We start from the raw sequence: 21,331 nt of genomic DNA, 5'->3' as shown, positions 1-21,331 counted from the left end.
CTCTATTAGTATGTGGTATGATTCCCTAAACTTTTCTTTCCGAGGCATATAATCCCCTCAACTTGATGAAGTGTCGTACTGATTTCGGCAGTGGCCCAACAAGAACTTCGCATTCGGCACCAGCGACGGTGGTTAGCGTCATGAATTAGCAGCGACCGAGCTCCGTAGTTTTAGCAGCCTCCCAGCTCAGTGTGATCTCACGAAGCGAGGCTCCAAATTTGTACGTAGCAGGTGACCTTCCCACGGTACTACCTCGTCCCGGCTTCCTGCAAAAATTGGCTACCAAACACTGCATGTTGACATCCTATCAACTAGTTCGTCCAGGATAGTTATCAATGGATCTGCCGGAGAGAAAATCATGTTAAGGCGTGGTCTAAGGCAAGGGGACACCCTCTCTCCCTACCTCTTCATCCTGGAAGCCGACGTTTTGCAACAGCTCTGCCAAAAGGAACACCAAGCAGGAAACCTCAACCATCCTCTTGGGGGCGATGGCCCCTGCCCGCTCCTGCGGTATGCTGACGACACACTGATCTTAATGCAAGGAGATATCCAACAAGCACAGGTTATCAAACGGATTCTACAAGCTTTCAGTGATTTCACCGGACTTAAGATCAACTATCATAAAAGCACTATCATGCGAGTCTGCCTAGACGATCTGACTTGTCAAAGTATAGCAGATATTCTACAATGTCAGGTCTCGGCTTTCCCATGCACGTACTTGGGACTACCCCTCTCTCTCAACAAGATCACTCATGGATTGTTGTTGATAGTAATTCATAAAGTAGACAAGCTTCTGTCTGGATGGCTCGCAACCTTTCTGTCTTGGGGGGGCCGCCTCACCTTGGTCAACACAGTGTTGGCAGCGATCCCCAGTTACTTCATGAGCTGTTTTCTATGGCCACAGCAATCGCTAGACAAGGTCGAGCAAATCCTAAGGGGCTTCTTATGGCAAGGGAAAAACCAAGTCAGTGGAGGGCATTGCCTAGTCGCTTGGGATGTGGTCACTTTGCCAAAAGAACATGGAGGTTTGGGGGTGAGAGACATTGCAGCACACAACAGGGTCCTTGTTTGCAAGTTCATGGCAATGATCTTGCAGCAACGCGACGTGCCGTGCTACAGCTGGTTTGCACACGCATATTATCACAAGGAAATCTCTTGGTCTCCACAAAACTGGGACACAGCCATCTGGAGAGGTTTCAGGTCCACCTTGCGTACGGTTATCGAGGCTACCAAATGCAAGGTTGGGGACGGACAGGGCACTGCTTTCTGGCATGACCATTGGCTCGAACATGGTTGGCTCATGGCATGTTTCCCGGCTCTTTTCTCCTTCTCCACGTCCAAGTTTTGCACAGTGGCTTCCCAGTTTAGAGATGGACAATGGAGCATTCAGCTACATCCAAACCTCTCTTCCATAGTAACTCAGGAGCTTCACAACATGCTCGAGTTGCTGCATAATATTCATCCACATGAAGGTATGCCAGATGTGAGGGAGCCCCTTCTAAGACACAAGTCTGTCACCACCTCTTATTTCTACTAGCTGTTCACCTTTAGAGGAAAGACTTGTCCGACAGCCAAGTATATTTGGGACAAGATCATACCACACAGGCACCGTGTTTTCCTATGGATTGCCCTTCAAGACAGACACAACACTCGCGACAATATGCTTAAAAAGCATTGGGACAAACTCGTTGCACACAACGGGTGTGATCTATGCCCGGCCGCAGAGACAATGCACCACATCCTGTTACATTGCAAGCTGGCGTAGTCCCTCTGGTCCAAGCTAGGGATGCAAGACCTTGCCGCGTCATCCATTGAAACAAGAGAGCTCCTGTGTTCGCAGCAGTCGCGGGCTCGACACGGCAATAAGTGGCACATTTTGTTCACAGCATGCGTAGTCGCCCTTTGGAGCGCCAGGAATGATCAGGTGTTTCATGGATCCTTTTGGAATGAGAGGCAACTATGCAACAAGGTTACTGAGCTACTCAAACTATGGATCCTGCTTGCTAAACCACACGATGGATATAATTTTTCTCCCTGGGCAAATGCACTTGATCCTACTTAGCCTTTTCTTCTTTCGCCTCTCCTTCCCAACCTTTCTGCTTTGTATCCTTTTCTAGGTTTGGTGATGACCTGCTGCACAAAGTGTGCGGCGTTAACATCACTTTCATGTAAATGACTCTGGTCATTCGGGTACCCTACCGGTTTTGAATGCATAAGGTAGAAAATGCTCTACCTTTTTATTCAAAAAAAAAGTGGCGAAAGCTGGAAGAAGAAACTGACACAGACACATGATGTGTGAACTGACTTTTTTGATAAGGAATACTAAGTAGAATGTGCGACGACTTGAGCGGGACACCATATGCACTCTGCAGCTGAAAAGGTGAAGGACTCACCTTGTGCATATCCTTATCACTACCAACTGAATGCAAATAAACCAAAGTGATTGCTAAATAATAAACCAAGATGTACATTAAGATTTGTTCTACTCCCTCTGTTCATTTTTATAAGATCTTGAAGGCATTTCAGACAATGTGCAAAACAACCTATTTTGAGTTGTCTGAAACGACTTACAGAAGTGAACGGAGGCAGTAATAGAAATATTGTATATTTGAGGGAATTTCCCATGTTGATGTTTTTACAATTAAACCATGCATGGTTTTTTAATGATTCATTTGCACTGTATTTTGTAAGGAATTTTTGTCCTAATTTTTATTTTGACAACAACTAGAGAAACTTCTCCTTCTATTCATATCTACTGATAAGAATATTTTGCTTCCACACCATTTTCTGTTAATTATCTCGGCAATTTTTTCTACATAATTAATAGATGACGCAAATCTTTTGTCTCCGTTTAAAAAAATAAGAATCGATGTAGACAAAATCATGTTGGATGTCAATTGGTGTGATACTGCCATCATGTGTTTCGACTATTGCTACACTTTTTGTAATCTCAATAGTAGTGCAATCTTTTTTGAAACAGAGGCAAAAGACTAGCCTCATTCATTAATCAAGGAGAAGAGTTTTAGAGTATAAAATAATTGCTCCACAACATATCCCGTCCGACAACAAATCCATCAAAACGAATCTCGCGACATGATGAGACTCAAGTGCCTAGCTCCAGCGGGGACCCAAAGTTTGGCTTCGTCTTGGATAAGATTGAAAATGTAGCATGCTAGAGTTGATTTCTTCCTGAAAACTCTAGCATTTCTCTCGTTTCAAATGACTCAACCGACAAGCATGATAAGGGAAGCCATGGCCTTCGGGTGTGCCATCCACATGGCATTGGTTATCATAGCACGCAAGACGCAACCAAAACATGGACTGAGATCAGGTGACATTCCTCTGCACAGTCACGCTGTAACATGCGGCTACCCATCTGCCGTTCAAAAAAGATCCAACTGACAGCATCCTCTCAAGTAGAAAACTCTCTTACTTAGGAACAAGGCGGCCATCTAGTCCAGTCCAACCAAAATAGAGTTCACTTTTTTAGTCTGTTTTTAGTCCAGTGCTGCTGCCATATATATAAGGTACAGAGTAGGATGAAACAACAACAGTTTTTTTAGCCAGTTAACAAATAGTAGTTGTTTTAGTACTGAGATAAGCATCAGTTTTTCAGTCAGTTTTAGTACTAGGATAAGCTGCAGTTTTTCAGTTAACAAACCACAACAGTTAGCAAACAGCAACAATATTACTAATGAGATAAGCAGCAGTTTTTCAGTCAGTGAACAAATATCAACAAGTTTTACTAATGAGATAAACAGTATTCTTCAAATTTCTGATCCACTTATCATTGAAATTCAGAAGCAATTGTACAATTTCAGAAGCAAATGCTATTACTGAAACAATGATTGAAGTGGTGAAATTTTGCCATTTCACTTGTACAATTTGGCCACAAAATATGGTTAGCCCCAAAATACTATAGTTAACCATGTCCAAAATACTATCTAACAGACTAGCATGCTAGAACAGATAAACATCGCCACAAGTTGGAGCCGTCAAGAGCTGGGTGAAGCTGATGATGCCACTACTCTCTTGAGGATCCAGATTTGCCCCTTTGTTGTTTTCACACTTCTTGACTTGTACTTGAGACTCCACATCATATTTTTCCTTTTGTTGCACACCATCTTTTTTCTTTTGTTTCTGCCAATGAAAAGCATAGTAATTAGTTTAAAAAGGAACAAAACAACATATCATGTACCATTTGCAACATACCTTTGCTCCCTTTTTTGTTGGTGTGGTAGCTTTAGTTGGTTTGCGCTTCCCCTTGAGAAACTTATCAAGCCAATTTTTCTTTCTCCTTAACTTATGAGTGAACCTCTTTTTTCTTCAGCCGTGCAGAACTAAGCAACTCATCTATTTGCTGCACCCGTGGATCAACATTTTCTTTGTCTTTATATGGTTCACTCATAGCACTAGTGGCTGCATTGAGTAAATCATCGATGCGTGGAGCAACGGAATCAAGTGCACTTTCCAGTAGCCCACAACATTCCGGAGAGTTGGCTACTTTATGTGCCATATTATGAAACTTGTGAGACAGCTCCTTGTATCTAAGTTGAGCTTCCAATTTTGGATTTTCTATCATGTTCCTTCCTTGCCTATCTTGTATACTTCCATTGCGTGCTTCTCTAGTCCATCTCTTTAAGACATAATGTGTTGGCAATGTCTTTATATTCATCAAATCAAGAACTTTTAGACCATGTCCACATAATATCCCTGTCCTATTAAACATTCCACAACTACATGAAACCGTTTGGGTCGAAGGATCACCTATCACTATGCGCTCCTCCTCAAATTGCAAATCACCATGCAAACTCCCAATAGCAACAACAAATTTGTTATTTCCATCCAATACTCTACATCATGCAGCCATTGATCTTTCATACTCACCTTGAAAAGCTTCAAAAATAATGGGAGTGTACACTTTGCTTGCTTGCACCAACATAGGTGTGCACATCTTAATTCTTGGCAACTTCTTCCTCGCCTCAAATTCAGAGTCCAATTCCTTTCTCCTTTTTACTTCCACCGTCCTCTCAAAATGCATCAAGAATTGAACAATATGAAAATCTGATTTCAAATGATTCTTCAAGGCATTGTTGAAGCTCTCACTTAATTGTGTACTCCTCACTCCCAAACTAAAGACATCTCTCATATAACATTCAACCCATTTTTATTTCACCTTGTAGATGCTATCCAACCAGGTTTGTTTATGCACTTTTAGCCTCATATTGTCAAACGCTTCTTCAAATGTTGTCTTGTCCTCATAGCCATACATACAAGCACTAAAATCTTTGAGAATATGGGACTCTTCTTCTTCATCCTCCACTTCATCTCTCTCTTCCCGTTCATCTTCCTCGTCACCCTTTACTGGAGATAAATGTTTGCAAGCATTTTGCATTATGTGAAAGGTGCACAATCCATGGTATGATTCCATGAAAACTTTCTCTATGGCTTTTCCCATTGCTACATCTTGATCTGTATAAATTGTCCTAGGCTGCCTTCCATTATGTGAAGCTAGAAATGTCTCAAATAGCCATATAAATAAGCCACGTGTTTCATCAAACATCAATGCAGCACCAAAGATGGTTGTTTCTCTAAACTGGTTGAGACCAAGAAAAATACCAAATGGCCTATACTCTTTGTTTGTGCCAAATGTAGTGTCAAATGTGACAACATCACCAAAGTGTGCATAGTCAAGTAGCATTTTAGCATCAACCCAGAATATGTTGGCTATATTCTCCTCACAATCCAACTGCAAAGCATATTGGAATGATGGATTCTCGGCTATTTTGTCACGAAAAAACTTCAACATACTTCCAGCCTATCCATAAGCCAACTCCCTCTGTCGCTTGCTTCGCAAATGATTCATTTGGTCACGGCAAGTGTAACCAAGGTTAAGCGGGCCGCCAACTTGATGACAAGCAAACTCATGTGCGGCTTATGGCATAATTCCAGAATCATCAACGGTTTCTATCTCAAAAGCTTGCAGGTCTGAAATCTTCCTTTGTGATGCCAACCAGTGGTGGGTTTGTGGCAATTGAAGGTAGTGGTTGTGTTCCAATACAACATCAGTAACTTCATAATTTTCTGTTGCTCGATCCAATGTAATAACCATCCGAACTTTACAATCAGTTCTTGTTTCAGCTCTAAAATGCTTTGGCTCATGATCGGTTTGACATTTCTTTCTAAGACCCTCATTGGAACACACAAATCTGCATGAAGTCACCTTTCCATCAAATTTGCTTTTGTTGGTGCATCTTTTCCTTACATCAAAGCCTATGTGACCCCCATATTCTACCCAAAACACCCAAGCCTCATTCGAATCTCTGAATTTCATACCAACTTCAGGTATCCTCTTGCCAATTTCTGCCATTACACAACACTTTCACAATTGCATAATACCCAAACTCTGCAAAAATTCAAAAAGACAAGCCAGGATGCAAAAATAAGGAAGCATAGAAACATCTCTAAATTGAAATGCATGCTGAGATCAGTACATAAACATGATTAGGCTTCATGTGCACACTACTTCATAAACTGAACCTACTCATCATGGCATGACCACCATAAACATGCAGAGAAGCATCAAATAAGCTACAGTTTCAGAGATGCAGGTCAAGGGTGTTGTTTAATATAAAGGATATGCCAAATCCATGAAAATATGCTGCAAATTTGCACTTTTATTTAGATAAAAAACAAGCATTCAAGCAGTACTTTAGAGCATTTGTAAAGCTGATTTGATGAGGGAGTAAGACCATCTTCAGAAAGTAAAATTTCAGTAGATGTTTAGCCTGAAGGTGAAACAAGGGACTCACTACAGATTCATCTGGAGAGGTTCGCGTGGAATCTCGCGGTGCAGTGGCTCTCCTCCCTCCTCTGCAGCGACGGCTCAGCCCCTCGCCATTCTCCTCGATGGCGGCGGCGCCCCTCCCCTCCGCGGCCGCGGCGCCCATTTTTGCTCTCCTCGGCGACGGCCTTGGGCTACCTTGCTTCCACCGTGGGGCGCAGCTTTCTTTCCTCTCCCCTGTTTGGCAGCTCGCCTTCCTCTCCTCTGCCACGGCGACGGCCGCCCTCCATCGTCTCGTCCGCTGCGCGGGAGAGCAGGACGCGTCCTGCCAAATCCCTAATTTTCCCCCGCCATAGCCCCATCCGTGCCCCAAGTCTATATAGCGGTGGGTTGTTTCTACTTGGGCTAACCACTAGCGTTGGATCTTTTTTGAACGGAAGATGAGTAGCCGCATGTTACAGCGTTACTATGCAGAGGAAAAAATCGCAAAAGATTTGTAACCTCCGAATAGTTGACCAGCTCTCGGCGTATCATGACAGCCAGTTTTCGGCTTTCTGTACTGAGGTGTTTGCTCGGATAAACCAGAAACACAATCGCAGTAGTTCTCCATTTACTACCCTAGCCGATAGGATGGAACGTAAGGTAGCAAGCACAGGAGCCGGGCAACCCAACTATTGACCAAAGACATGATTTGGAGCCGATGCATATAATGCTAAAATTCGGGGTGCCGAACTGTACTATAAGAAGTGTTCGGACTTTGTTGTCGTAGAATGGAGCATAATAAAGCCCCTGGCGAATTAAAGCGTACCAAAGTGTACGGGTGCAATCGATAAGAATAGCAAAATAAAATGAAGTAGTAAGCTAGTGCCACGTAGGTTGGGCCGCAAACCGTTTCCCTTATAATTTGAATAATACGTCAAAGCGTATTTGTACAAATAGTGTGATAAGCAACAGGGCTATTTAACATGCCAAGACCAAGGGGGAGTTGCGTGCGGGTCCTGAAAATATGTAGAATGATCGTCAAGAAGAACATCTAGAGATTCCCCCACATGCTTGTGCTGCTTGCCGCCTTGGTATATCCGTCCTTCAAAAGTACCGGTGATCAGGCCGTCGAGAGGGGCCTGTGGAGAAGAGACCAAAAAATGGTAAAAAAGAAAAGGAAAAGTATGTGTGGGAGCCGTATGATGGACCACAATCAAGTTACGCCTCCGTCCATGCTCATGGTATTTTGAGTGCGTAGTTATGTACGCGCGGTACGTACGCCGCCATTTGGTCGGGACTGAGACGGAGGCCGAATTGCTAGTCGAGCTCCTGATGGGCTGGGCTGTCCTGCTGCAGAGTAGTACAGACTCGTTTGACAGTGTCCGGGAGCTTGGCCGCCGAATTAAGGTTCTGCTTGATAAGGTCGCTCTGTACTTCTACTGCTAGGGCCGCCGAATTAACAGCAGAAGTACAAAGCGACCTTATCAAGCATTTAACTTGCCGGCCATTCTCGCTTTGCGCCTCCTTCTCCTTGTCTTCGGCATTTAACTTGCCGGCCTGCCTGAAGACCCAACAACTCCGGTGGGTATGATTGACTGGTTTATCAGGGGTGCCGTGGATCTGACATGGACGATCGAGTATGCAGTCCAGGCTGGAAGAGCCCGAATTGTTCCTTTTATATGGCTTCTTCCGCTAACCGAACTTGGAGCCACTGAATCCGGCATTGACTGTCGTGTCATCAGTATTGTCGCCATTGTTTCGACGCTTATGCCTGTTGCGTGGGGGCTTGCCGTTGCTATTCTTGGCTTCGGAGGTGCCAGGTTCTCTTGCATTATGATTGCTACAGGCTAGCCAACTATCTTCACTCGCACAAAAGCGGGTCATAAGTGTCGTGAGGGCCGCCATGGACTTTGGCTTTTCTTGTCTGAGGTGTCGGGCGAGCCATTCGTCGCGGATGCTGTGCTTAAAGGCCGCTAGGGCTTCAGCATCCGGGCAGTCGACGATCTGGTTCTTTTTAGTTAAGAACCTTGTCCAGAATTTCCTGGCTGACTCTCCGGGCTGTTGAAATATGTGACTTAAGTCATCGACATCCGGGGGTCGGATGTATGTGCCTTGGAAGTTGTCGCGGAAGGCGTCTTCCAAGTCCTCCCAGCTGCCAATGGAGTTTTCGGGCAGGCTGTTCAACCAGTGTCGAGCTGGTCCCTTGAGTTTTAGCGGGAAGTATTTGATGGCATGAAGATCATCACCGTGGGCCATATGAATATGGAGAAGAAAGTCCTCAATCCATATTGTGGGATTGTTGTTCGATCATATGATTCGATATTTACGGGTTTAAACCCTTCTGGGAATTCATGCTCCATTACTTCATCAGTGAAGCAGAGGGGGTGTATGGCGCCTCTATATCGGGCTAGGTCGTGATGTAGTTCGAATGGAGTCCGTCTGCAACTTTCGGCCCGGGCGTGATTATGCTTTTCATGTTTGGCTTGATGGCCATCGTCGCGCGTCGGGGCGTGCCCCCGCGATCCGTAGATCGACCTGGCCGAACCTACTTTATTCTTCAGGTCCTGCCGCAGGTCATATGTGTATCCCCGAGCTGTTATATCTCTACCTTTACAGCAAGGTAGTATGGGCTGGTGTTTGGCTTTAGTTGTCATTTTTTCCCGGCCACGAGGTGGTCGGTCAGCCGCATTACGCACTGATGGCGCAGGCTCGAGGGCCTCGTCGTCAAATTGGGGCAGCAGTTTACACTTCGGGTAACTTTTGGTTGGGTGCATGAGGCCGTATTCCTCGGCTGCCAAGGCATTACTCCATCTGTCGTTGAGTAGATCTTGATCAGCTTGAAGTTGTTGTTGTTTCTTTTTCAGACTCCTTGCAGTGGCAATTAGCCGTTGCTTAAAGCGCTCCTACTCGAGAGGTTCCTCAGGCATGATAAAGTCTTCGTCGCCGAGGCTCACCCCATACTCGGAGAGTGGAAGGTAATTACTGTCCTCCGAGTCTTCGTCTGCAGGCTGTTCATCAGGGCTAACTTGCCCATCCTCTCGATCTTCTTCTTTAGAGTTTTGCTCAACGGGGTTTTCTTGGTCTTCGGCGTCGTCCCAAGTATTGTTGTCTCTCGTGCCAGTATTGCTGTCTTTGCTGCGGCATGATTTAGAGCGGCGCCATCAGTGTTTTGGTTGTATCTCGGGAGGTTTATCCTCTACTGGATTTTTCTCATCATCGCCGTCACCCTCGGGTGTATCCACCATGTACATGTCATACGAAGAGGTGGCCGTCCAGCGTATGGTAAATGGCGGGTTTTGGGCCTGCTCTTCTCTGGCATCGTCGTCCATACCATTGATGTCTTCGGAGTTGTAATCAAGCATGTCAGTTAAGTCCTCGACAGTGGCGATGAAGTGGGTGGTGGGTGGGACGTAAATTTCCCCATTCTCAGCCCCTAGTCCGGGCTGGGCGTAGTTCGAATGTTGCTCCTTCGTAATGACGAGGGATCACATCAAGTCCAGAGCCTCACTTAAAGGCGAGGTTTGGCCAGGGAGAAGAGAATCCATGGAGTACGGGGGAAGGGGATTCCTCGGCCGAGCTCACACGATGCTGACTCCGAGAGTTCGGAGCCAGTGTCCGGGGAAGAGTCCGCCTTTGTGATGGTTGCCGACGACACTGCTTCCTCCGGCTCTCCTTTACTGGGCTTAGTAGCCACAAATAGTCCAGCGGGTTTAGAAATCCCGTCTTCGGACCTGGCGACGCGCTCCGGCTCTAAGGCCAGAGCGGAGGTTGGGGTCGTGAATCCTTGGAAGATCAAGTCTCCTCGAATGTCAGCGACATAGTCCAAGTTTCCAATACTAATCTGGTGACCTGGGGCGTAGCTGTTGATCTGCTCTAGATGGCCAAGCAAGTTGGACCGCAGTGCGAAGCCGCCAAACACAAAGATCTGACCGGGGAGGAAAACCTTCCCCAGGGCAGCATTGTTATAGATGATTGATTGAGCCATCGAACCTTCTGGTGACGACGCAGTGGAACTCTCAATGAAAGCACCAATGTCGGTGTCAAAACCGGCGGATCTCGGGTAGGGGGTCCCGAACTGTGCGTCTAAGGTCGACGGTAACAGGAGGCAGGGGACACGATGCTTTACCCAGGTTCAGGCCCTCTTGATGGGGGTAATACCCTACGTCCTACTTGATTGATATTGATGAGTATGAGGCTTACAAGACTTGATTTACCACGAGATCGTTGTGGCTAAACCCTAGAAGTCTACCCTATATGATTGTGATTATGATTGCCTCTACGGACTAAACCCTCCGGTTTATATAGACACCGGAGGGGCCTAGGGTTGTACAGAGTCGGTTTACAAAGGAAGGAATCTACATATCCGAACGCTAAGCTTGCCATCCACGCAAAGGAGAGTCCCATCCGTACACGGGGAGAAGTCTTCTGTCTTGTATCTTCGTAGCCCATTAGTCCGGCCCATGTTTCATAGTATGGTCGTCCGAGGACCCCTTAATCTAGGACTCCCTCAGCGCCCCTCCCCCCAAGGGCAGTCCGAATTGGACTAGGGGAGGGGGCGCCCCCCTTCCTTCCCCTCTCCCTCTCCTTCTCTCCTTCCCCCTCTTGGATTAGGAAAAGGGGGGGCGATTCCTACTAGGTTTGGAGTCCTAGTAGGACTCCCCCTGGCGCGCCTCCTCCCTGGCCGCCGACCTCCTCCTCCTTCCTTTATATACGGGGGCAGGGGGCACCCCAAAACACAACAGACAATCTTTTAGCCGTGTGCGGTGCCCCCCTCTACAGTTCAACACCTCGGTCATATCGTCGTAGTGCTTAGGAGAAGCTCTCTGTCGGTAACTTCATCATCACCGTTGCCACGCCGTCGTGCTGACGGAACTCTCCCTCGTCCTCAACTGGATCAAGAGCTCGAGGAACGTCATCGTGCTGAACGTGTGCTGAACACGGAGGTGTCGTACGTTCGGTACTTGGATCGGTTGGATCGTGAAGACGTTCGACTACATCAACCGCGTTACTAAACGCTTCCGCTTTCGGTCTACGAGGGTGCATTCCCCACCTCCAACCACCACGCCCACAAGGAGAGCACAAGCACCACCCGCAGACACACCCCGGGCCAAGCCCGACCTCTCCTACCTTAAGCACACACTTCGATCCACCCCCGGGCCCAGATCTGGCCTGCCTGAGCACAAACCCTAGATCTGCACCTGCCCCCGTACACATCTAGGACAAGGAGGTCGCCACCGCCTCCTCGCGCCGCCTGCACTGTCGCAACAGCCACGTCACTACACACCTACGAAGCGTGCCCCGCCTCTCTGCCCCAATCGAGACCCGAACGTCCCGGCAGAGCAGAGCCCCCCACCCCGACGCCATCTGCCCCGCCTGAGAACTGAGCCAAGCCGACCAGCCAGAGCCACCTAGGCCCGCGCTGCCAGCCGGCCAGGAGCCTAGGACAGTCGTCGTAGCTAGGAGCACTCCCCTAACGATGCCGCCCCCGGCCCGCACCGTGAGCAGCCGCCGCCACGTGGATTTGGCCCGCCATCCCCATCGCCGCAGCTTCCACCGCATGCCCCGCCACAAGCCGCGCCGCCGAAGCCCGGCAGAAAGCATCGGAACCCACCACGACCCCGTCCGCCACCGCACCGCGACGCCCGGCGCCCGCGCCATGCCCGGGATGGAGGAGCCACGCCGCGCCAGCTCCGGCCACCATGGGAACGCGAGGGCCCCGCCACTGCCGGCACCGGTCGGGCTTTGCCCGCCCGTGCCCCGAGGCGGCGGCGGGGGAGGCTGGAGAGGGAGGGGAGGTTTCCGTGCCTACCTCGTCTCGAGAAGGGACCTCCCGACCTCATTTCAACTCTCCATTTCCTAGGAGCTTAGACTTTGTAGGGATTTCATTTAAATAAATCATGACTACAATAGAAAAACGATTAGCATGGATAAATCTAACATGCTAGATGAACCATCACAAACAACATCATCGCACATGCAACAATAGTTATAATAAAATATCAAATCAGATCAGGGGATACATAGTGATAAGCATCGCACATGCAACAGTAGCCAAAATAAAAGATTGGATCATGCCACGGGACACATATTGATTGGTTGCAGATGGAGTAGTGATGGTTGCCACAGAGGCGATGTTGTTCCAGACGAGTTGGCGAAGACCAGTTGAAGCAGACTTTAGTGACGATGGCGTGCAACAGTGCCTGATCTTGGTGGTAGACAGCCCACGGCGAAGAACGCAAGTAGTCGCTTGAGGTGCTTCCTCAAAAACTAATCCGCCCTCTCCTGCAGTAGGATCACAAGGGCATGAGGTTCCGGAGACCTACTTTCCCGCTCGCCGATGCACCCTAGCGTTCATGATTGAGTAGACTATGATGATGGTGCAAGTAGTGAGTGGAGCCAAAACTCTAACTCAATATATAGGAGACCATGCTATAACACCCCTGTAATAGCATGGGTCTCCTATAATTATGCCAAGACATCATGTTTTGTGTTATAATTATGCCAAGACATCATGATGTGTTGGCATAATTACAATGATTTTCTCTAATTATGCCAAGACATCATGTTTTGTGAAGCTTAAATGCGAGTTGTTCCAAATTCAATTCATATTCCAATTCAAATAGCAAGTCAAAATATTATTTCTTCAAACGGTAAAACAAAAATGTTGATAATATTCCAAATAATCCCCACGTATTTTTCATGAAGAAACCAATTCTCATTTGACTTTCCATTTTGCCCCTAGCAATTATTAAAGTGGACCGGTGGCACTTAATATGCCCATTTAAATACTAAAATAAATTTAAACAACTCAAAATGACCTCAAACTTTGTTGGCCTATTCAAAATATCGCACTGTAATTGTGTGATTGATTGATTCACTCATTCATTCATTCAATATTGCTCTACACATTGTGTAGCCCATACGCGCTGCCATGATGTACCATAAAATAGAGGACGATCATTTAAGTACACACATTGTTGGATAAAATCTGAAGGGGCAGTATGTGTGGGACAGGATGATCCATTCATGAAAAATTAGTTTAAAATCCGTTTAATCTCGTTGAATTTGAACTATTGTTGTACTAGACTTTATTTGCATGCTATGTATGCATGATTTGTGCTATTTTCTATTCGTACTTTAATGAAATCCATCATATTTGCATGAATTCCGTCTGCTTATTTCAGACGGTGGTTGAAATATATGCGGACAGCATGAATGACCGGTTCACGCACTTGTGTCTGTGGACTGGTCTCATGTCCGCAGACGAATGCCGAAACATATTCGCGGATCAGTGTTGGAGATGCCTTGAGACACGCAATTTGCGTGCTCTAAAAATAAAGAATATGGTCATTGGCTCATTGCCAGCGACAAAGTACTCAAGCAGCAAATGGAGAGCGTCAGGAGGAGCACGCGTTACTACGGTACTCTATTAGTACGTGGTATGATTCCCTAAACTTTTCTTTCCGAGGCATATAATCCCCTCAACTTGATGAAGTGCCGTACTGATTTTGGCAATGGCCCAACAAGAACTTCGCATTCGGCACCGGCGACCGTGGTTAGCGTCATGAATTAGCGGCAACCGAGCTCCGTAGTTTTAGCAGCCTCCCAGCTCAGTGTGATCTCACGAAGCGAGGCTCCAAATTTATACGTAGCAGGTGACCTTCCCACGGTACTACCTCGTCCCGGCTTCCTGCAAAAATTGGCTACCGGACAGTGCCTGTTGAGGTGGCAAAAGCTGGAAGAAGAAACTGACACAGACACATTTAATGTGTGAACCGACTTTTTTTTAATAAGGAATACTAAGTAGAATGTGCAACGACTTGAGCGGGACACCATATGCACTCTGCAGCTGAAAAGGTGAATGACTCACCTTGTGCATATCCTTATCACTACCAACTGAATGTAAATAAACCAAAGTGATTGCTAAATAATAAACCAAGATGTACATTAAGATTTGTTCTACTCCCTTTGTTCATTTTTATAAGATCTTAAAGGCATTTCAGACAATGTGCAAAACAACCTATTTTAAGTTGTCTGAAACGACTTACAAAAGTGAACGGAGGGAGTAATAGAATTATTGTATATTTGAGGGGATTTCCTATGTTGATGTTTTTACAATTAAAACATGCATGGTTTTTTAATGATTCATTTGCACTGTATTTTGTAAGGGATTTTTGTCCTAATTTTCATTTTGACAACAACTAGAGAAACTTCTCCTTCTATTCATATCTATTGATAAGAATATTTTGCTTCCACACCGTTTTCTGTTAATTATCTCGGCATTTTTTCTACATAATTAATAGATGACGCAAATCTTTTGCTTCTGTTTAAAAAAATAAGAATCAATGTAGACAAAATCATGTTGGATGCCAATTGGTGTGATACTGCCATCATGTGTTTCGACTATTGCTACACTTTTTGTAATCCCAATAGTAGTGTAATCTTTTTTTTTTAAACAGAGGCAAAAGACTAGCCTCATTCATTAATCAAGGAAAGAGTTTTAGAGTATAAAATAATGGCTCCACAACAAATCCATCGAAACAACTCTCGCGACATGATGAGACTCAAGTGCCTAGCTCTAGCGGGGACCCAAAGTTTAGCTTCGTCTTGGATAAGATTGAGAATGTAGCATGTTAGAGTTGATTTCTTCTTGAAAACTCTAGCATTTCTTTTGTTTCAAATGACTCAACCGACAAGCATGATAAGGAAAGCCATGGCCTTCCGGCCGGTGTGCCATCCACATGGCATTGGTTATCATAACACGCAGGACGCAACCAAAACATCTCGTACAAAACCACAGATGGACGTGGTCTCTAGTCCTTTGAGAATCCCAAACGACGTGCTTGGCCAATTGGCACTAAACCAAGCCCCGCAAATGCTGGCACGGTCAGAATATGGCCATGCCAGCGATGAGGTGCTCCACGAAGCAGCAAATGGAGCGTCAGGAGGGGCACGCGTCACTACCGTAGTACTGTACTCCGTAGTCTACTACGTAGTACGTGGAATAATTTTCGAAACGGACCGACTTTTATTTCTGCTTTTCCGTCGTCGCATACAAATCACAAAGCGGGCCGCTCCGCCGCGAGCCGGTCCAACCCGCGGTCGCCACGCGCCGTGGCCGGCGGGCGTCCAGTCCCCTCCAGCCAGACACCAGCGGCGGTGGACTTGGTCTGGTCACCGGCGGCAGTAACAGCGATCGGCCGGGCGTTGCCTGCCAACATCTGTTCCGCTCGGCGTGTCCCCGGTGGCACGCTCGATGGCCCGTGACGCTGGCCGGACGCGTGCCTGTCAACCATCCCGTCCCGTGTGTCCTCGCGTGCACGCGTCGCTGCTGCTGCGCCGCGCACGCTGCCGCTGACGCTCCGTCCCCACCCGGCCAGACGGCTGGCCCCCATCCACTCGCCCCGTTGAACGACTCCACTCTACCACCGGCGGTGATCACGACTTCTGAGGAGGCCGCAACTGGCTCCGTCGAGAGCTACGTTGCTACTAGTCGCCGGCCGCGTCGGCACGGCAGGGTCACGCGCGCGGCGACAGCCGCCGGTTGCTGTCTCGCGCGGACTAGACTAGCAGCATCACTCCAATTCAAACCGACGTGTCTGCCCACGGCGTGGCTTGCGCAGCGCGTGCCACTGATTTTCCACTGACTCAGTTTAGGAAGGTAATGAAGGCATACTACCTTTGACGCTAAGCTTGAGCCTCAGGCGTGCGCCACACTGTTTTCCTCGCTAACTTTAGCCGCGAGCATGCAAATTCAGGACGTAATTGAAGGCATAACTTTCAATGGCATCCACGGTAGTATATCATGCGAACTGAAGTATTAATGGCGGAAACGCCTACCGCCAGCGCTTAAGAGCTAAGCAAACGACGGCTAGCTACCTCCCCCCTCCCCACCCCCGCCCCGCCGCGCCCAGCCACCTATCGGAGACAAACTGCTGCCGTGCCACCGCTATAATAAGCTACAGGACGCGGCGCCCCTCCCCCAGCCCAGCTCCTTCCAGTACTTTCTCTAACGTCTCTCTCTCTTTCCTCCGTCGCCGTCGCGGAGGGTGTGGGGGGCGGATCATGGCGGAGCACGGCGAGGAGGAGGCGGCGACGCTCGAGTTCACGCCCACGTGGATCGTCGCGCTCGTCTGCTCCATCATCGTGCTCATCTCCCTCCTCGCCGAGCGATGCCTCCACTACCTCGGCAAGGTAATCCGTCATCCCTCCGACGCCCGTTCGCCTGCCTTTATCACCTTCGGCCGTTCCGCCGCCATTCCGTCGCCCCCTTCGATCTCCTCGCATCGGCTCGTGTTCGTCCATTGACTGACTGCTCCGTGCTCTTGGTTGCGACGGCTGCAGACCTTCAAGCGGAAGAACCAGAAGCCGCTCTACGAGGCCATCCTCAAGGTCAAAGAAGGTAACTAATTTCTTCCCCCCACGCCCGCCATGGCCCGCATGCATCCTGCTTCATTCGATTGCCAAGAACTCGAGAAAGTCCCACTCAAAAAAGAAGAAAAAATCTGGAGAAAGTACCAGTATGTCGACAAAATTGTGGTGGTGCGGTCTGTGCAAAAAGCGCATCTCTCTGCATCATGGGTAATTGGGTGGGGTTGCTCTCGGTGGGAACGTCTCCCAACTGTTCCCCTGAAAAACAGTCAAAAGGCTACTAATCATTTTATCTGTCTTCTCTTTTTGAATTTTGACGTTTGGTTGTACTACCTGTCTTCCATGTTGGGTATGATCAACTACTCCTTGGTGCAATGCAGAGCTGATGCTTCTCGGGTTCATCTCGCTGCTGCTGACGGTGTGCCAAGGGAAGATTCAGAACATCTGCATTCGTCCTAGCTGGACACTCCACATGCTGCCATGCCAAGGGGAGGACGAGGTTCGGGCCGGTGAGGCGGCGCCGACAAAGGAGCATCTTGTTACATCCCAGATCATCGGCAGAATCGGGAGGCGGCTGCTCAGCGGCGGCGCGGCGGAAGTCGACGTCTGCCGGTCGAAGGTGATTGGGCCAGCCCACCATTGCAAATTACATACTTTGATTTCGTGCAAACTGTGGCTGTCTCTTTTTTTGGTGGGGTGGGGGGAGCTACTGTGCCATTGGGTTGGTTGGATGAGCAGTTGGAATTAGGTACCATTGTGGTTTTTGAGCATGCAAACACTTAATTTTCTTAGGACCTCGTAGCTAGTTTGGTACAAGATTATTTGGGCCAAACAGACAGAGCCACGGGGCCACCCTTTTTGCCATTCCTGTGATGATGTTGTCAATCTTAGGATGTGATGAAGCGACGTTGTTCTGTTTTGCTTGTACATTTGCGCTGACTATGATATGAAATGGGAACACTAGACACTAGCATGTGGAAGGAGTGGGCATCACAGCTGGGTATCATAAAGCCATAAACAGAAAAGGATGGCCGGTTTAATCACATTCTTTAAGATTATTAGGTCGGCTAACCATATTGTATGGATAGTCATGTCACTGTGCTGATTAACTTGCAGAGAGAAATTGATATATAACTTAATTTGGTTGGAACATTCAAATGGCTCTGCTCGAAGTCTCTGTACAGCATGTTCAGTTTTTTTCTATCATAATGTATTGCTTCTATATGTTCCATTTATCCTTCCCACTCCTCCAGTCTTAACTAATATTGAGTTTCTCACCATGTAAATTGAAGAATCTTCAGATTTCCTTTTAATCTATGCTGTTATGAACTCTAGTGTTTGTTTTAACAGGGAAAAGCTCCGCTGATGTCCCTAGAAGCTATACATCAGTTGCATATTTTCATATTTGTGCTGGCTATTACACATGTTGTGTTCAGTGTTTTGACAATGCTTTTAGGAGGTGCAAAGGTAAGCCACTTATCAGTTACAGCGCTACGCATTACCCACGGAATACCATGTGTTGATAAGCTGATTTTGCGCATTCTCTTACTCAGATACATCAGTGGAAACTGTGGGAGGATGCAATTCAGAAAGACACTGCAGGAAATGGTATTTGAGCCTTTCTTGTTGTTAATATTTATCACAATGCCAATGATATACTTGTGGGTTAACAACACCCTCTTGTGCACTGAAAATCAATATATGTGTCTGATGAAGAAGCAGCATTGTTTAGAGCCACTACAGCTGTAACAGGATGATGATTCCACAATAAACTGCAGGGCCCAAGAAGGTGAACAATGTACACAATTTCGAATTTATCAGGGAGCATTTTAAGGGTATTGGCAAAGATTCTAGAATATTGAGTTGGCTGGTAAGCAATCATGAGGTCTTCTGTAAGAATTAATTTATGTTGCGAAATTGCATGGACTAGTAAAGTTTAGTTATGCATTATCGGAATGGCTTTATTTTTATTTTAATACTGAAAGCGTGTATTGCCGAACTAATTAGCCCCTTTCCATTTCCCATGCAGCATTCTTTTTTCAAGCAGTTCTACGGATCAGTAAGTAAAACCGACTACACCACAATGCGTCTTGGTTTTATCATGGTAAGCATAGCTTGTAATAAGCTGGCCTTGAGGCTTTCCTCATATGTGAAAATGAGTTCATTTTTGGATTGCAGACCCACTGCCGTGGAAACTTGAAATTCGATTTCCATAAATACATGCTGCGGGTTTTAGAGTCTGATTTTAAGAAGGTGGTTGGCATAAGGTGATACTACACACTAGTTTCTACTTTTCTATATATACTGTTCCAAGCTGGTGTTCTATGCAGGTTGGCTCAACTCATGTCTATTCCAAGCATAACTCAATTTATCTTTTGTCTATTCTCTTTTAGCTGGTACTTGTGGGTATTCGTGGTGATCTTTCTGTTGCTGAATGTTAATGGTAAGTTGCAGCTCATCTTTTCTGAACAGCACTTGTATACACTGCAGTAACTCTATTCGAGCCACTTTCAGAATTTGAAAACAATCTGGTCCTAAACGCTACAGTTTGAAGAAGAAAAAACCAATCATGACCTGTTTACAGATTCCAAATTTGAATTAGATTCTTTAGCAGTTACGCTGGTAACGGGCGTAAAAAACCAGAACCTGTCATGAGAACAGTTTTGTTCCGCAAGATGGTTTACTAAACTTTGTCAGTAATATATTTCATCATTTAAGCTTCTTGAAGCTATCTTACATCACATTTTGCTAATCTGCAGGGTGGCACACATACTTTTGGATCGCATTCATTCCCCTTATTGTAAGTGCATATATAATAATCCTAAAAAAAGTGCACATATAATAATGTGTTATTTTAAACATCCGCTATGACCCTCTTATACTCACTCTCTATTCCCCCTGCAGCTTCTGCTAGCCGTCGGCACCAAACTGGAGCATGTCATAGCTCAGTTAGCCCAGGATGTAGCTGAGAAGCACTCGGCGGTCGAGGGCGATTTGATCGTAAAGCCATCAGATGACCACTTCTGGTTCGGGCGGCCGAGGATCGTCCTGTTCCTGATCCACTTCATCCTCTTCCAGAACGCATTCGAGATTGCATTCTTCTTCTGGATACTGGTGAGCACCTTGAAGCGGCACCAGTTTCAAATTACGTTCGGTTAAGATCTTATGACTGATCAGAACATCTTTTGCCCCATCTCTGTCTTAGACCACCTACGGATTCAACTCCTGCATCATGGGGCAGGTTGGCTTCATTGTGCCGAGGCTTGTTATTGGGTACCTCACACACGTCTCCAACTTCTTTTCCCATAGGAAAAAGCGAACATGACCTTTTTCTTGAACTGACACGTCCATGTGTCCTTGCACTTGCAGGCTCATCATTCAGCTTCTCTGCAGCTACAGCACCCTACCTCTGTATGCAATTGTAACACAGGTGCGGCCATATTTCGACATCGTAAAATGTTTCTGGTGTCGTCGACACCGACTATTGACGCATGTTCTGATCTCCTCTGTTGTGTGCGAAGATGGGAAGCTTCTACAAGAAGGAGATCTTCAATGAGCATGTGCAGCAGGGTGTCCTGGGTTGGGCTCAGAAGGCCAAGATGAAGAAGGGGTTCAAGAAGAACAATGGCGCGGCCCAATCGACGAGCCCCGTCGATTCTGCGGGGCCTTCTGCTAAGGTTGAAATGATAAAACGACCGGCGCGGGAAGGCAACGATGCTGGTGAAAGCATAGAATGATGTAGTATGGGTAGTGATTAGTGTTGTCTAGAGCAATGGCGTCTATGATGTCTATTTTGGTGCTGCAATGAAAGCACTTAAGCATGTGCTATCATTATGCAAATAGTTCTTGCAGCCGGAAAACATTGTGGTGGCAAGGGGTAAAAAGAAATTCGGTCCAAATAGTTTATCTCTCACGGCGTCCGTGCCTCAAACTGTCGCTGCTTCGGCCGCTTCTTCTTTTTTTCATATAAAGAGCGCTTTTATTAACCCCAACTCAAAATGTAACATTAAGTGAATACAAACATGATGAGGAACACACGGCATCTGCATAGGTAAGATGCACATAACCAAACACCAACACAAAAGAAAAAAAGGAATAGTTGGTTTTATACCCATAGTTGTGTCCCCCTCGTCAGGATTGTCCCTAGTTTTTGAAAACATGTGGTCTCACCCAACCCACTTTGGTGTCTTATGC

The 21,331-nt window shown here is 46.7% G+C and overlaps 1 protein-coding gene across 1 annotated transcript; it reads left to right on the top strand.

Moving 5' to 3' along the window:
* The first annotated feature begins 16,597 nt into the window (after positions 1–16,597).
* LOC123056164 (MLO-like protein 1) lies at positions 16,598–21,050 on the top strand. The gene is made up of 14 exons (XM_044479872.1): positions 16,598–16,960; positions 17,111–17,168; positions 17,518–17,756; positions 18,488–18,604; positions 18,691–18,745; positions 18,916–19,007; positions 19,167–19,241; positions 19,316–19,404; positions 19,531–19,580; positions 19,897–19,937; positions 20,042–20,251; positions 20,343–20,410; positions 20,507–20,567; positions 20,659–21,050. The coding sequence occupies exons 1-14, from the start codon at positions 16,832–16,834 to the stop codon at positions 20,872–20,874; spliced, it is 1,500 nt and encodes a 499-aa protein (XP_044335807.1). The 5' UTR covers positions 16,598–16,831; the 3' UTR covers positions 20,875–21,050.
* The last annotated feature ends 281 nt before the right edge of the window (positions 21,051–21,331 follow it).

This window comes from Triticum aestivum, chromosome 1A, assembly GCF_018294505.1.
Source record: "Triticum aestivum cultivar Chinese Spring chromosome 1A, IWGSC CS RefSeq v2.1, whole genome shotgun sequence".
Lineage (NCBI taxonomy): Eukaryota > Viridiplantae > Streptophyta > Magnoliopsida > Poales > Poaceae > Triticum > Triticum aestivum.
The sequence above is the reverse complement of the archived record's forward strand: the minus strand, read 5'-3'. Positions and strand labels throughout refer to the sequence as shown.

What these genes read in the sequence shown, in the direction of transcription:
- LOC123056164 (XM_044479872.1), top strand. Translation starts at nt 16,832, where the DNA reads ATGGCGGAGCACGGCGAGGAGGAGGCGGCGACGCTCGAGTTCACGCCC. An exon ending in TCTGTTGCTGAATGTTAATG is followed by an intron (nt 19,581 to 19,896) that starts GTAAGTTGCAGC and finishes GCTAATCTGCAG; the next exon opens with GGTGGCACACATACTTTTGG. An exon ending in TGTATGCAATTGTAACACAG is followed by an intron (nt 20,568 to 20,658) that starts GTGCGGCCATAT and finishes TTGTGTGCGAAG; the next exon opens with ATGGGAAGCTTCTACAAGAA.